At 57.0% G+C, this 16,350-nt stretch overlaps 1 protein-coding gene across 10 annotated transcripts; it reads right to left on the reverse strand.

The window, feature by feature from the left end:
* Positions 1-22: 22 nt before the first annotated feature.
* On the reverse strand, positions 23-15,510 carry FAAH2 (fatty acid amide hydrolase 2). 10 transcript variants are annotated; one of them, XM_059859517.1, is made up of 18 exons: positions 15,282-15,509; positions 15,101-15,183; positions 14,667-14,800; positions 14,182-14,391; positions 13,670-13,789; positions 13,052-13,187; positions 12,142-12,259; positions 11,685-11,804; positions 10,667-10,778; positions 9,845-10,039; positions 5,847-6,017; positions 5,329-5,449; positions 4,386-4,558; positions 2,582-2,760; positions 2,001-2,154; positions 1,593-1,720; positions 1,096-1,263; positions 23-831 (listed from the first exon to the last, which is right to left on the reverse strand). In XM_059859517.1, exons 1-18 carry the CDS (start codon positions 15,492-15,494, stop codon positions 475-477), a joined length of 2,892 nt encoding a protein of 963 aa, XP_059715500.1. In that variant the 5' UTR covers positions 15,495-15,509; the 3' UTR covers positions 23-474. The 10 variants fall into 10 exon arrangements, 9 of the variants coding, with proteins under 9 accessions (XP_059715500.1, XP_059715499.1, XP_059715498.1 ...); XM_059859516.1 differs by having other exon boundaries at positions 23-849; XM_059859515.1 differs by having other exon boundaries at positions 23-1,263; positions 15,282-15,510.
* Between the last annotated feature and the right edge of the window lie 840 nt (positions 15,511-16,350).

Raw genomic sequence — 16,350 nt, forward strand, 5'->3', positions numbered from 1 at the left:
AAACAATGAATAGAGAGCCCAGTTTTCTAGAATAAATTAGTGATATTTAAAAACAACTCCAGCACAGAATCAAAATTTCCACAGAAGTAAAAACCCCAACATTTTTTCATTAAAGAACTTTATAAATATATATGTATATATAAGTGTTACATTAGTATAGATACTAATTAATACCATAGATGCACACATGCAGACAGATCTCTAGATAAGAAGTTTTGGGGGTTCAGTGTTGGTCCATGCTCCTTATGCTGTGTCTCAAGAGCACCAAATCCCCAGAGGAAAGCTCTGATCCTGCCCGTGCTCGGCGGATCCTCGGCGGCTGTGCCCGGAATGTGTCTGTGCCTGCCCTTGGAGCCTGCCCCGGTCCCATCCCCAGCCCTGCCCCAGCAGGTTAGGGCAGACAGACAGCCGTCCCGCCCGGGGAGCTCGGGGAGGCGCCCTGGCTGTGCTGGGCGCTGGAGGCGGCCCCGCTCGCTAAGGCTCGCTGCCAGGCGGGGCACGGGGCTCGTAGCCGGGGAAGGGAACTGCCCCAGGGACGCTGCGGGGCGAGGAGGGCAGCTGGCAGGGGCTGCACAGACACGGCTCTGCCTGCTCCGGGCAGCCTCGCTGCGCGGTCCTGTCGTCTTGTTCTGGTTCAGTCCCGCCGCCACGCAGGGGCTGGGGAGCACGGAGGCGCTGCCCTCCCTCTGCCTCCGCACTGGGCAGGAGCCTCACGGAGCTGAGCCGGATCCAGTGCCCAGCCGTGCCCAGACTCTCCTGCAGGTACTCCTGGCTGCAGCTTCTGCTTGGCATGGGTAGAGGAAGGTGGCTGTCTGCTCCCAGGACTGGGCACTGGCATTTAGAATAAAGCTGAAGGTGCAGGGGGAGCCATATTTTAGGTATCTGGCTGTCCCCATCACCTATGTAGCTGTGTCCAGCCAGTCCCACTAGCACCAGCTGCTCTGGCAAATCATCCCCATCACCTGCCTCCCCATCCTTCTCCAGCTGTGAGGGGACCTGAGAACCTAAGGCATGCCCCAGCTGATTGTGGGTGCAGGACGGGTCCCTTCCCTCAGTGCAGTTTGGGCCAAACCCATTGGCACAGTAGCCACTCACATCCTGGACAAGGCCTCGTAGGAGCTGTGGGACCGTGGCTGATGCCTGCACAGCTGTGGGTGGCCCGTGGGAGGGGAGCACAGTCTGCAGGAGCAGGGCCAGTGGGTCCTCCTCAAGCTGGAGTGGAAGCACCTGCATGGCCACACTCAGCTCGCTGTTCTGGAGAGCCTACAAGGAGAAAAGCAGTGACATGGTCGGCCTCAGCTGGCTAAAGTCCTGCCAGCTAGGGGATTGTGACAAACGATGCTGAACACCAAGGGCTGCACTGCCTGAGACCCCATCCTCTGCTGTGCCCCATGGCTGGCCAATGCCCTCCACCAGTACCTTCTTCTTGGGGGACAGTGGTTCAGATGGCAGGGGAGGCACCTGGGTACCAAAATGGGCTTGGTGATGTGAGAGTTGGAGGAAAGGAGGTGCTGAACTCTTGCAAATGCAGGGAACCCTGGCTTGGCTATGGCTACACACCAGGTGGAGGCTGGAGGAGGATCGTCACTCACCAGTGCTTTTGGGAGGCAGGTCTCTGGAGGATTGGGAAAGACATGCAGCTTCATGAAGCAGATCCCGGCCACACTTAGTAGCAGCAGCAGGAAGAAGGCACTCAGCACAGCAAGGACCCATGGAAAGCCTGCCAGGACATCGCAGCAGGCTGAGGGGTCACTCAAACACATCCCTCCCACCCCACCCCACCCTCTGTCAGTGTTTCCCATCCGTGTCATGCTGGGACATTTCAGGAGGCAAGCCCAAGGCAGATGACAAGAAAGCATCTCCATGAGAGGTCCCCACTGGGCAGCACTGGGCCACAACCCTGACCACAGTGGCTGGGGGTGAGGTATTCACACCTCCACACAGGTTTGTGCTGTGAGCAGGATCTGAGATGCCAGATGAGTTGGTGAGAGTCCTCCCACCTGAAGGGCCTGCTGGAGTCACCAGGCACTGCTCAGCCTCCTGGCTCCGCTCCCTGGCAATGTCTGCAGCCACCGTCCGGACACAGTACTGTGTGCTGGGCTTCAGGTGCCCAAAGGTGCAAGGCACTTCCTTCCTGCTCTGTTTGCAGGGCACCTGAAAGCAGATGTAACAGGTGGCCACAGAAGCTGGAGATGGGGTTTTTGCATGGCTCCACTGCTCTGTGCAGCCTCAACATCCCACTTGCCCCATGGTCCCTCCTCCCAGGCACCTCCAATACTCAGTTCTTTGCCCCAGGAGGTGTTCAGGTCCCAGCGCATCTCCTGACACCTGTGGCATCACCTTTCATCTGAACAGAACCAGTCCAGTTCTTCTTTACCCAGGGGAGGGAAGTGGTCTCCTGCCTTGCTGAGCCCCAGACTGGGGGTGCACAGCACCTGACACCTGCATGTGCAGCCAGGTGTGGGCAGGGCTGCAGCACAGGCACCCCCACACCACTACAACCTGAGATGGAGGCTTTGCTGCACCAGGAAAGCTTGTGCAAGCTCTGCACCTCTGGGCCCTGCCCAGCTACCACACATACCTGCTGGACAAGCAGGTCCCCCTCGTACAGGTGCAGCCAATACCACAGCTTCAGCAGCACTCTGTTGACCGGCTTGTAGGAACCAGTTCTTCTCTGGTAGGGAGTGGGTGGTGTGATGATGTTTACACTGAGGATTTGGTCCTGGAGTAGCCAGGACAACTTGGGGGGGCCAACAATTGCTGTAGGGAAGGGGAAAAAATAAAAAATTAGGGCCTTCAAAGGAAGGCAGACATCTTGTTTCTCTAGAAATTATATTTTTCTGTCTGACATTCCCCTCTCAGAGCACAGAAGCTCCTCGGGTCTTGCCTGATGGCACTTTGTGCTCTGAAACCAACTCTAGGAATGGCAGCCACCACATCTTCATGACAGCTAGCACTGCTTCTGCCTCCTCTTCACACTGACTGACCTGTGGCACCACCGGCTCCCTCTGCTGAGACCTTCACCCCTGAGCCATCCACCAGGGCCTGGAGACTGCCAAGGCCAGCAATCACTTTCTAACTGAATGCACCCACTTCCATGCCAGCTGGATGCAGAGGGAATGAACAAGGGAACACAAACCACCAGTGTAGAACCCATTATCTTACAGATTTTGTTTATTGCAACAACCCTTCTGATAGAGGTCACAGGAGGGTCCTGAAAATTTTCTAGCTCCAAGAGACTGCTAGGTTTTATGGACAGAACAGCCAGTGTGTGACTGAGAAGAGGCACATTCCCACACCAGGCAAACACAATAGTCAGGATGAATGGATTACCGGAGGGTCTGCCCCTGCCTGCACCTGCCTCCGCCAGCTTCATCCCAGACCATGTGTCCTGCATTGACTTTATGATGCTTTTATCCCCAGTTGTCTTGTTCTGTTTATGCTGAATAATCAGTTTTGCACCTTTAAGACTTGTTCCAGAGAGTGAAGGGGGGAGAGAAGAAGCGTGCAGTTTGTTTTCAGACACTGCACTCACTCCTCCACATTCCCGCTCCTGGACTGTGTGGTCTGCGGATGAACAGAGAGCGGGACAGAGCTCTCTTTTGCTTGCAGTTAGTTTCAGCTAGCTGAGACAAAGAAGTTCCATGGACTGTGGGTTTTTTTCTTTTTTCCCTTTTCTTTGGACCTGTCTAAATCTGCTCTGGACTGAACACCCAGAAGAGCACCGGCAGCTCCATCTGTGGCCACCGGGCCGGGCCTGGGCAGCGGCATTTCCAGCACCGGAGGGGCTGATCAGAGACTGGGTGAGCTGAACTGCAACCCAGGGAGGGGACTTTCTCAGTTTGTCATCTCTTGTGGACCAGCAAGGGGTTTTATAGTTTAATATTATTTAGGTTTTATTGTTTAATAAACAGGTTTTTTCCACTTTTCTCCAAGCAGGTATTTTCTCCCGGACCGGTTGGGGGGAGGGGCTGACTGAATCTGCTTTCCTAGAGGAGCCCTTTGGGGGTTCTCTCCAAAATCTGCCCTGACCCAGGACACCATGGCAGGGGAGGAAGATGAGCCTTTCAAAAGCCAAGCCTGGAGGCATATCCTCTTTCCCGCCCCATCTCGCTGCATTTCCCAGAGACCCAAATTCTCACTGTGCCTTGCTGGCCTGGGGCCTCCTACCAATCACCTCACTGTCTCCTCTGTCCTTTTGCTCTTCACCCAGCTATCCTCCAGCAGCTCTGCCTCATCCCTTTCCTCTGGTTAGGGCTCTTGACTCTTTTCCCTCCAGTATCCTAGTATGCTTTCCCACTGGATCCCATCAGATCTCTCCAAGGTTCCCTCTCCCCATTGGCTCCCCAGGAAGAGCCCAACTGGAGAAGCTCCACAGTCCTTACTGTCTCTGTACAGCTGCAGCTCGCTGGAACTGGCCCACTCGGACTGCTCACCTCCGGCCACCACTCTCACCCGTGCCCAGTAGATGTCATGAATCCTGTCAAAATACAGCTCACACACACAGGAGTTTCTGCTTTTCCCCCCATAGGCACTTGCCTTGGTCCAGTTCGAGGTTCTGCACAGGGAGAAAGCACAGGGATTGCTTCTTTTCAGCATCCTGCCAGCCCAAAGGGAGGGCTGCCCAGTCACCGCCTTCCTGCCCTGCTTTCCTGAACAGTGCAGGAAAGCCCAGACATCAGCCAACAGCGTGCCTGGGATGTGTGAGGAGGGGGGTCACCAGCAAGTTGACTCCTTCCTGGGGACAGATGGCATCTGGCACTATGCCCTGACCTGGGCTCTCCACAATGAGAAAACAAGCAGCCGTGGCAGGGAGAACCCACCAAGGAGTTGAGGCTGTTGAGGCTCTGTGCTACGAGGGAAACTGAGCAAGTGGTGACAGCTTGAGCCTCAGAGAAAGGTGACTTTGGGTGGGGGGGTCTTATCAACACAAGAAGATAGAGCCTTCCTCTCAGTGGTACCCAGCAAAAATACAATAGGCAGTGGACATAAGCTGAAATACAGGAAATCCCATTTAGCATAATGGGAAAAAAACCAAATCCAAAACCTCAGTCCAAAAGCAATCCCTTTGTTACTGGGATGGTGACCAGGAAAGGGACCAAGCTGTCCAGGGATGTTGTCCTGAAGTTGTTCAAAACGCACCAGGACACACCCCTGAGCTGACCTTGCATGTACAGGGGTAGGGCAAGCCAATCCCTGCCAACTCCACTGCTCTGTTACCCTGTGGCATTTCTGCCAAACAACAGTCCTCTGGCTGCCAGGGGTCCCCAGCAGCCTCTGCCAGGGTGTAAGAGGACCAGACCTCTTCACCCCCTCCTCCCCACCTACCTGTTCCTCCACTCCACCTCATAGGTGGCAGAGCTGGGTGAGCTGGGATCTGGCTCCCAGTGCAGCCAGACATGGAAGTTCTTTGCCTCCAGCCTGACATGCCGTGGCCTCAGTAGCATCCCTGGGGAGGGAGCAGAGGGGTATGAAGCAGTGTCCTGCATGGTCCCCTTGTAGCACAGGTTCCCCAGCTTCATCCTGACATGGGCAAACACTGACTTCAAAGCAGGTGCTTAGCACCTGTACCCCCGCAATTGGTTGCACGCTGAGAACATCCTCTCCATGCTTCTGCCAAAGCAGAGACACAGCTGACAAAACGGGAGAGACAACACACTGACACAGCTGCTGCTGACCCGGGGGTTTTCTTTCTCATCATTTCTTGATGACCACTTGGGCCTCTCCTCTTCACAGGTACCTTCAGCAGGTCTGAGAGGTGCCCCTGTGCCTCCTCCTGCCCTGCAGCTGCCCCCCCCCCCCCCCCCCCCCCCCCCACTGTGGTGACAGCTTCAGCACTGACTTACCCTGGAGCAGGGAGCAGCTGGCCAGGGACAGCAGCAGGAGCAGGGCAGGGCTCATCCTGACCACAGCCCATCCAGCTGCCCCAGCACTACGCAGCTGTGCCGGGGACCATGGAAATGGATGGGTGTGCTGGAGCTGTTCTGCCACCCACAGACATGATGGGCTGCTGGGACCTGGGATTAAAAAATTAAAAACATAAGCTTCAGCCAGTGACACTACTCCATGGAGTTCACATGCCTATTGTGGCACAGAGGGTCCACTATGGAGGGCAGGAGTCCTTCTGCTGCACTCTGGGGGTGCAGCAGGGCAGTTACCCTCAGGGCTGTGGTGGTAAGTGGACCCACAGGGACAGTGGGCGGCTGCTACACTTCTATGGCACTATGCACGTGTGCAGCAATCTTCTGTTGCACCCACCTCTGGCACCCCGTGGTGAGAAGCCACACTGCCTTTGTCACCAGGATGTAGGTCTGAGAAAGCTTCTCACCTGATGCTCATGCCACTGGGGAGGTGACTCAGCACAGCTCTGGGCATGACTCACACTGGGACAACCTGTGACACCACTGCCACGACAACCCTAGCCATCCCACAGACTCCCTGGTACGGGGAGGGCACCATGTGTGACATCACCCACAGGGAAAAATGGGGCACAATGAGGGACCCTCTTGGGCTGTAAGCAGAGACCTCAGACTGTGAACCACAGCAGAGGCTGGTCCGGCTGGGCACCTGCACATGGCCAGTCCCTTCTTACCTTGGCCTTGCCCCACCATTCAGCCACCAGGAATCTTGCCCTGCTCCTGCCGGTCATGGAGGTAACCTTCCTCTCCTGGAGCAGACATGCAAGGGCTATGAGGCTACCAACACCAACCTTGTGGTTGTGGGGACACATTCCCCCGTGAAGGTGGGGAGCCCACAGCCACCTCCCGAGGCAGAGGGGTGGGAGCACCCCTGACCAGATGGGACACCAGTGGGGCTGGCTCACCACTGTCACTGCTTCTCACTCTTCCCATTTCTTTTCACTGTTACAAGCGCAACCACCTCAGCATGTGGGTACAAAACATTGCCCCCATGTTTTCTCTGTCCCTTGCAGGATTAAGAGCTAGAGACAAGGAGGAACAGCCAACAAGCAGGGACATGCAGCTGCAAACTGTGGGTGAGGGCTGAGGTGAGACCTCTGAAACACCAGAGCTGAAGCACAGGCAGTCGGCCTAGGGATTCCCCCCACACTGAGACCAGCAAGATCCCTCCTGGCTTTGCACCAGAGCCGACTGAAGGAGGCAGTATTTCTGCCCGGAGGGAGAAAGAGCCTCCAGCATTGTTCCTGGGGCTTATGGAGGCACAGAGCTGGGGAACTGATGGAGGCCCTAGGACCGGCTGCCTGTACAGGCAGGGACAGGGCTGCTCTCACTGCAGAAGGCAGTACAAGGGAGGCAATGCTTCCCTGAAGCAGTGAGGGTGACTGCAGGCCAGTCCCGAGCCCCCCTCTGAACCCCAGCACATCCGTTCCCCTTCTGCCATGGCCACACTACCCTGAAGCACCAGCACTCCCCCCAGCCTTGATCCAGTATCTCCTCTCTGCCCGACTGCTGTACCAGAAACCCGCCTCACCAACCACACTGCTAAACACAACACCCTCATCTCAGCAAGCTCACGTTTGGCTCCAAGTGTTCACTGGAAGCGTTACCACGGTCTGCTCAGCTGCCAGGCTTCCTCCAGATGGGGAACAGTTCGTGTTACGTGTGCCACCACGCTGGGAGGAGTGATTTGACTTGGGTGGTTTGTACCTCCTTTGCTGAGCCAGGGTTTGGTTTTTTTCCTTCCTTGCTTCCTCAATAGCAACATCCCAGCTGGGCATGGGTGCTCAGCAGTGCCCTCTGCACACCAGAGCTGAGGCACAGCCTGTCCCACCACGCCATCCCAGCATCCTGCAGTACCCCTGCACAGACCATCACTGGCATGGGGACAGAAAGGAGCAAGGGCTCAGGCCAGGGGTGACACACGGCAGGGCAGACACAGGCCAGGACATCCCAGCAAAACCAGTAGTAGGTTTTATCCTTGCCAAGACCAATGCTGCAGGCTGGGCACAGAGGGCTGGGGCCCCTCATTTTGCCCTGGAGACCATGAGGGACCTGCATGTGGCTCTGCATCACCTCAAGAGCTCCAGGCCTCTGGCAGCCCCCTGGGACAAAACACAGCTGAACGTGTGCTTCCCAAGAACTGCACAACCATTGCAAGACTAACAGAGCCATTGACATCAGCATTGTGGGGCTCATAAACACCATTCAACTCTGCCCAGGGCCCAGCAGTCACCGTTGGCCTGAGCATTCCAAAACAAGAGCCCTATGGCCAAGAGCCACCCTGGAGGTCAATGCCATCATCTCCACTGTTGTCCCTGCACCACTTCAATGGCCAGCAGTGCTGGGTAACCCTGACACATCCCTGGTAGAGATGGGGCTGGGGCCTGGCAGGAGCTGGCAGGGAGACAGCCACAAGGAAAAGGACACACAGCGACAGTAGACTGGACAGGCTCTTTAATACCTCACTGACTGCCGGTGCTGAAATGCTCCCAGCTGTGCCTGACAGTTGCACACACTGCAGAGCCCAGCACCCACCTGCCCACAAAGCACTGTTGGTGAGGCAGGCCTATGGCTCCTCCAGCCCCCTCAACCCCTCTCCCTTTTTGATCAGAGAGTGGGGGGAAGCCTGCAGGAGCTTGGGAGGACTGTGGGGGCTAGCAAGCCTGAGTGCAGCAGGCACAGTCAAGCCCTGTGGGTAGGGTCAGGCCAAGGAGGACCCCGAAGGGTGCTGCACAGCTGCCCCCTGAAATCTGGAAGCACGTCCTCTGCCCAGCTCTCACTCAGCGCTTTGAAAGCAGAAAGGTTACAGAGCTGGCCAACTCCACGGTCTGGAAAAGGTGGGTGGGTGCCCACTGCAGGCAGGGCATCCTCAGACTGTGGCACTGGGGCTCCTGAGGGGTTCGGGAAAGGCAGGTCTCTCCCTGACAGAGGGTGCCACAGGGATGAGGACTCCAGTGGCAGCGGTCCAGCTGTTCCTGCACTGAAGGCACCACCAGCCACTCCCAGCAGGGTGCAGGGGGATGCGGAGGGAGCAGGCAGTGCTGTGATGGGATCAAGCATCAGCACTTGTCACTGCCTCTGTCCCTGTCTCCCAAGGTTAAACTTCCCCTGGCAAAACCCATCCTCCAAAGGCTTTCTCCAGGTACCGGGCCACTGCCAGTGTCAAGTGGTCATTGTAGGAGGCTGCCACCAGCTGGATGCCCAGCGGCAGCCCCTCACTGCCCAGCCCCAGCGGGCACTGTGTCACCGGCAGGCCCAGGACATTGAAGATGGCTGCAAGAGAGAAGGGTGGATAGATCAGAGTGAGCACAAAGACAGGGATACATCACTGCCTGGCTCTCCCATCCTGGGCAGTCAGCTCTGCCATACACAGCACCAAAATCCTGGGAGCTGGTGCTTCATGCAGCAGTGCAGAGACATGGTGACAAGGGACATTATTGGCCAGAGATTCGCAGTGCCCACATCGTGTGTATAAACAGCATCCATGAGGGATGGCACACACTGTGGCATGCCAAATTTGGGACATTCCTGTGCCAGGCAGCAGCCCTCCATCACTCCACAAAGCAAGGCAGCACTGACACTGGCACTAAGGTGTTCAGACCATATGGGAATGACACAAGGGGCCCCAGACTGTACCCCAAGAGATGGCAGGTCTCAGGTTCCTGCTAAACCCAGTATCACACACGAAGTCACATCTGCTCTGCTGTGGACCTTTGGCAAAAGGTAAAAGATGCCACAAAGTATGAAGCACGACAATCCTCACTCCACTCTCTGGAGCAACAAGACACCTCTCTTTGCATTGCTGACGGTGAGTTGTGCAGCAAACACTTTGGATACAACACCCCAGCTGCCAGCCCACACTCCTGCCACAGGGAGATCATTTTGGTAGCCCTAGCTGCAACCCCACAGGAGCCAGGGCTGCTCACCTGTATAGGCAAAATTGAAGGGCATGCAGATGGGGGAGTGGTGCTTGGGGGCGATGGTGGGGTGTGAGGGGTAGAGGAGCACCCCATCCGGCCCCAGCAGTGCCTCCATCTCCTCCTGTAGACTCTTCCCCATGCTCACCAGCTTGGCCTTCCCACTGAGGTTGAGGTTCACCAGCTTCTCTGTCAGTCCCAGGGCTGCAGCAAAGGGTAGAAATGGGGACAAGAGTGTATGAGAGGACTGTGGTCTGTGTGGGGCAGAAACACAATGCTCAGCCACATGCAACATCCCGTGCTTCTGGGGTGCACCCCCAAGTACCCCTTCCTGCCAGTAGCCACAGCAGATTGCCCCTAGCACAGCTTTGTTGGCAGCATTCCCCCAGCTCCGCCAAGGGACAAGCATTCAGCCTGCCCCTTCCTTCCAGCTTTTCCAGCCAGTGGGGTCGAGCAGAGCTGGCAGAACAACCCCAGCACTCATTAGATTGCATTAGGGTCTAATTAGGGTTCTCTAGTACCTGCTGCTATGAAACAAGATCGGTGCAGACCCTGACAGAGCCCTCTGAGCCCCCAGCAGTTCTGGTGTGGCTCACAGCAGAAGTGAACCCTGCCCCCAGCTCCATCACCCTCACTTCTTCCCCCAAGGTACCAACTCCCGTTTATCAAAGATCCACACTCTTGAGCTTGCGTCATTACAAAACTAGGCTGAAGCTGCTCAGGGCAAACCCCGACTTCCTTCACCGGGCATTGGAAGGGTAATATCTGCATTTAACAATTTGCCCACCCCACCACTGACCCTGCACTTCCCAGGGCCCCTGCCAGCATTACCGATAGCTGGGAGAGTGTGAGAAGACATCCCCACGAGCCACTTCATCAGCTCCCACAGAGGCCACACTGGCTTCCCATGGTCCCCCAGCAGGTCGGTGAATCTTTGTGCCTCCTGTAACACACCCACTCCCCCTGTCAGCAAAGCCAACATGCATCAGGCAGGCACAAGCTGGCAATGGACAGTGAAACTTCAGTTATCCCATTATCCCAATGTGAGGTGTTCTCGCTTTCACACAGGAGATGCCCATCAGGTGCTCCACAGCTCTGACACTGATTCAGGGCAGCAGCAGGGGTATTTTTCCCTGCCAGAGACAGAAAGGAGAAGGGAGAGCCCCCAAAGCAGCACCCAACTGACAAAATGCACAGGATAATGTTCCAGAGGCATTTCCTCCTGCGATATGGCAATTGGACCTGAAAGAAGGAGGCAGAGGAGCCAGACAAGCCCTCCTTTGGTGTGGTGGGGCTGGGCTGTTTCATCACTGCCTCTGTGCCAGGAATGCATAAATAATGACATTCCCAGAAGTTTATTTTGTTACAAAGTACTTTCCTGCATGCACATAGCATAGCACAGCAGTGGCAATGCCAGGGAAAAATTACACAAGCAGGCCTCCTGCTGGAAAGCTGCAAGTCCCCTGCCTATCCTGGCATCCCAAAGGGTGTTAATCCCAGACTACAAGTCAGAAGACACAGCATGGGGCAAAGAGCAAGTCAGGATGCCCCCTGCTTGGCTGATTTACCAACATGCGTGAAAAAGGTCAATGTGCCAAAACAACCTCCCCCCTCCTGATTACAACATTGCTCCTCTGCTGAGAGCCAGGGCCTCAACCCACAGGATAGTAAGGGTGAAAGTGCTGTGCAACTTTAGGAAAAGGTGAAAGGAAGACTGGGGGGGTACATGGAGCAGGGAAAGCCCCTGGGCAGCTTTGGGAAGCCTACAGCTCTCCACAGCTGGCCCCAAACAGCTGTTTCTTCCCTGATGCCTCCAAAGTTGTGCCTTTGCCAACTCACTCTGACACACCTGTCCCTCACTGTCCTTGGATGACATCATGGCTGACCAGATCTGGAAAGAGTACTTCATCTTGTGGATTGCCACATGCTGAACCCGGACACCAAGGTCACTTTCGAGGTGCTCCACCACCTGCAGGGAAGAGCAAGGATGGGTTTGTTTCCATAAAGATTTGATGCCTGCCATCAGCCCATGGAAACTACACAGAAGAGAGTAAGGGGACCTACTCACAAGATCTTCCCTTTATGTCTTCTTTAGCCCTGAAGAAGAAAAAGTTCTTTCTACTTTTTAACCCCTGAAAGCAAAGAATTGAGATGCAAGGCTGCCTCCCCAGCCCTTCATTTTGCCAGCTCCTGCAGGAGCCACACACAAAGTAGCTCTTTCCCCTCCCCAGGGCTCCTCTGACTGGTCTCCCCAGGTTCCATCTTCAGGCTCACCCCAATGAGTACCATCTTCTGCTGCTTCCTACCTTCTTTTGGGCCTGCAAGATCTCCTTGTTCACAGGTGATACAAAAATGGACCCGCCATCATGATCCATGCAGTGGAATTTGATTTTCTCCAGTGACACTTTCTCATTCAGTTTCAGCCTGGGAAAGGAATGATGCTTTGTCACAAACCCATCCCAGCTCCTCTGCAGCTGCTAGATGTTCTCACACACTTGTTATGTGTCCTCAAGAGACCCTGCTCTGTCCCCCAGAGTTGCAAGGTGAGACCCTGAAGACACAGACACCTACTGCCCACAACGCATCCAGCTGCTCACCTGCCCCCTCAGTCCCATCAAGTTTCTATTGGGAAAGTTCTCATTTCTCCAGAAGCACCTTGTGACTAAAAACCCTGGCTTCAGCCAAGCCTGAGATTGCACAAGAGCCTGGGAAAAAGCAAACTGGTAATGGAGAGAGCAACTGTGTGCAGGCTGTGGCAAAAAGGAGGACTGCCCCATGTGCCCCATCTCTGCCCTGCTCCTCACGGGCATGCAGCATGGTTGCACTTGATTGCATGGACCAAAAACTGAAGGAACTGAACTGGCCATGGTGTGGGGATGGAAAACTCCTCATTCAACAGGAAAAAAGGTGCTGTAATACCCAGGGGCAAGGCCAGCCCGGGGATGTGTGTGTGTGGGACAGAGCTGGGAAACAGCTCACTGGTGAAGGGGGACCTATCAGTCTGCCCATGGCTGCTGGTTCCTGGGAGCACGTGGGTGGTGAGAAGGGCAGTCCCGGCAGCCAAGGTCCTGCTGAAGCCAGCAGCAGAGGAAGGAAATCAGTAACAAGCATACTGGGTGGGCTGCAGACCTGTCTTGTACAAAGGCCTCATACATTGTAAGGACCAGAGAACTGCTGACTCCAGCTCAGCAGCTTGGAGCAGTGGGAACAACTCACTTGCTGACCCCAGGACCGGCCATGACTCTCAACACAGGCTCCAGGTCCTCTGCGTAGCGGCACATGGGCCCCGTGCACAGGTAGCTGGTCCGCACCCCATGAGCGTTTGGGAACTGGCCGTCATTGGGCACCACCCCTGAGAGCAGAGAAGTCAGATACTACCCCAAGTATCGCCTCCAGATGGGGACAGCCCTCCTGGGGGGGTCTTTGGGTACAGGGAGACAAGGCTCCCAAGGGAATGTACACCCCACAAGTGCTGATGGCAAGGTTCATGGGGTGGGGGGGATGGGAGGAAAAGCACCAGTCAGGACACTGAAGGACACAGAAACATCCCAGCAGATCCCAACCTTGTAAAAACATCCCATGCTGAGGATGCAATACCTGCAATACTGTCTCCCGTGTGCCTGGCATTCTGCCACCAAAAGCTTCCCAACTGCCAACCCCAGCTATGCTTCCTCAACAGGCTTGTCCCATGCAAGAGGCTACCTGACTCCTTACAGCAATCCCACCAGAGACCAGCACAGGGGTGTCCTGAAGGGGTTCATCTCACAGCCCCCATTCCACCTCAGGGCCTTTCTGTTGGTGGGGAAGAGGAGGAGACCCCAGCACCCACCTTACCTGTTGTGGGTTTATGGCCAAAGACTCCATTGAAAAAGGCGGGCATTCGGATGCTGCCGCCGATGTCAGAGCCCACACCTACGACTGAGCAGGCAGCTGCCAGGACACTGCCCTCCCCACCTGCACAGGAAAAAACATGGCAAAAACCATAGATTTATGGTGCAAATCCTCCAGGAAAGCAGGAACACCTCACAGGGAGGGGTGAGGGCCTAAAAAGCAAGAGGGGTGGCGGACACCTTGGCTTTGGTGATAGCTGGGGAACGTGGGCCAAAGGGATTTTCCTGCCAAAGTACAACAGAGCAAGCTGAAGCAATGCCAGATGAAACACTCAGAAGAGGCAAAGCAGCTAGACTTCCCAACAGCCTACAGCAGTGCCCAGGAAAGAGGCCTGTAAGCTCCGCAAGAGCCCAGGGACACGTTAATAGCTGTGTGCAGAGACTTGGAACTCTTCCCTCCCTTATGCATTTTAACCTGCCGCTCATGCAGGACCGTGCCGAGGTGCTGGGGTTCACCTGAGCTGCCGCCCACAATCCTCTGCAGGTCGTAGGGGTTGTTGGTCCGCCCGTAGACCCTGTTGCTGGACTCGTACCACATGCAGAGCTCGCTGCAGTTGGTGACACCTAGCGGGATGGCACCTGCCTGCTTCAGCCGTGACACCACAGTGGCATCGGAGGTGGCAATCACGTTGCGGCGGTTGACCAAGCCAGAGGTGTTGGGCATCCCTGTGGTGCCAAGGTCAACAGGAGGGAGGCATCAGGGCCAGTGCCCCGGGACGACCCAGAGCTGCAGGAAGCAGGTTCCCAGTGAGGGCTGCTCCTCTGAGGCACCTCAAGCTCTGTAGCATCTGTGTGCTACAACTTAACACAAATGCAGAAGCCCAGGTAGAGCTTGGTGCAAACCAGGGAAAGGGAGAGTACTTCCCTCCAAGCACCTGCCACAGCCACCCACCACTCTGGGGAGCACATCAAGACCTGGAGAGGCACAAAGATAAACCCACCATAGAGAGAAAAGGCCTCCTTAACGGTGATGGGAACTCCCAACAAAGGGAACTTCTCCTCCAGGCAGTCATCGCCAGGACCCTCCGAAAGCAGCTTATCGACCTGCCGGGCTTCCTGCAGGGCCTCCTCGAACCTGCAACAAAGTACCCGGTGATGTTCAGGCGCTGGATCAGAGAGCAGCGGGGTCCCCGCAGTGCGGGTGGACCTCAAGTGCTGCAGGAGCTTGTGAGGGAAGTGAGACTGCTTAGCGTTTGCCGGAGCCGGGAGCGGCATCCCGGTCCAGCCGCCGCCGGGCGCTCGGCACGGCGCTGCTGCGGTGGCGGCGCGGGGATCCCCGTGCCCCCGGCGGAGTACAGCGGCCGGGCCTCGGGCCCGAAGGGAGGCAGGCGGGGAGCCACTGTCTCCTCGAGGGTGCTCTCTGCCTCCAGCTCACCTGTCCTTAACCAGGGCATTGATGAGGGGATTCACCTCCTTGATCCTCTCCACGTACGCCTCCACCACTTCTACGCACGCCACCTGGGCACGGGACACAGCGGGTCTCGCCGTCAGGCGCGGGCGCTGGGCGGACAGAGACCCGCTGCCCCCGCTCCCCCTCCCCGGACCGCGGGTGGTACCTGCCGCGCGCGGAGCAGCTCCGCAAGGCGCCGCGCGGGCAGCAGCAGGAGCGCGCGCCGCGGCGGCGGGACGGCGCGCGGAGCGGCGCGCGCGGGGCCGGCGCGCGCGGGACCGGCGCGCGGCGGCGGCAGCAGCGCAAGCAGGGCGAGGCAGGCGCGCGACAGCAGCCGCAGCAGCAGCGCGAGACAGCGCTCCGCGCGCGACAGCGCCATGACGGCTCCGTGCGCACCGCCCCGCCTCGCTTCGCACGGAAGTGACGTCAGGGCGACTCACTGCCCTCGTTGCCGTGGCGACCGTCCCGCCGCGGCCAGTGCCGGCGCCCGTCCCGGTGCCGCCTGCCCGGGGGCCGCGTCGGCCCGGACTCCCCCGGGAACGCAGCGATGGCTGGCGGGGCGGGGAGAAGGGCGGCCTCGCCCACCTCCTGTCTCGCTGCCTGACGCTCAGGCCCGCTCTGTCCGCCCCGGGCCGGCCCGCTCCTCTCCGGGACAAAGGCAACGGCTCGGGGGCGCACACGGAAGGCGAGCTGTGCTGGCGCCAGGTGACAGCGGCGCTCCCGGCGGGCGGCGTGTGCGGCTTAGCGAAACGCGCCCCGGGCAGGGCTGTCCTGGCAGCCTCACCTGGCCCGGTGCGGCGGCAGCCCGAGGCGCCGGGCTGAGCTCAGCAGCCGCAATGCCGCGGAGCTGCCCGCGGGAACGTCCCGGGCTGGACTGGGAAGTAGACGCTTCCCTTTCCGACAAAGGTTGCCCGTCCCCATCTAAAAGCCTGTCCTCGGGGTCAGACTGTGCAACAAACGCTCTATTGGGTGTCTAAGGTAACTACGGGACATTAAGAACTATCAGTTCAAGGTTGACATCAAATTGTAATGTTCTTTTGCGTTATAAACACAGAGCCTCATTCTTGAGCTTTTCCCTTATAAAATACAGGTATTATCACACTTATTTTTAAACACGCTCTGAGGTGTTCAGGTGCTTGATTATGGAAACAGGAAGAGCTTTGTATAATCCTCAACCCTCAGGGCAAAAGAATTGGTAGTGTTGGGGGAAAAAAATACTGTCTTTTAAAGCAACG

This window comes from Haemorhous mexicanus, chromosome 14 (assembly GCF_027477595.1).
Source record: "Haemorhous mexicanus isolate bHaeMex1 chromosome 14, bHaeMex1.pri, whole genome shotgun sequence".
NCBI lineage: Eukaryota > Metazoa > Chordata > Aves > Passeriformes > Fringillidae > Haemorhous > Haemorhous mexicanus.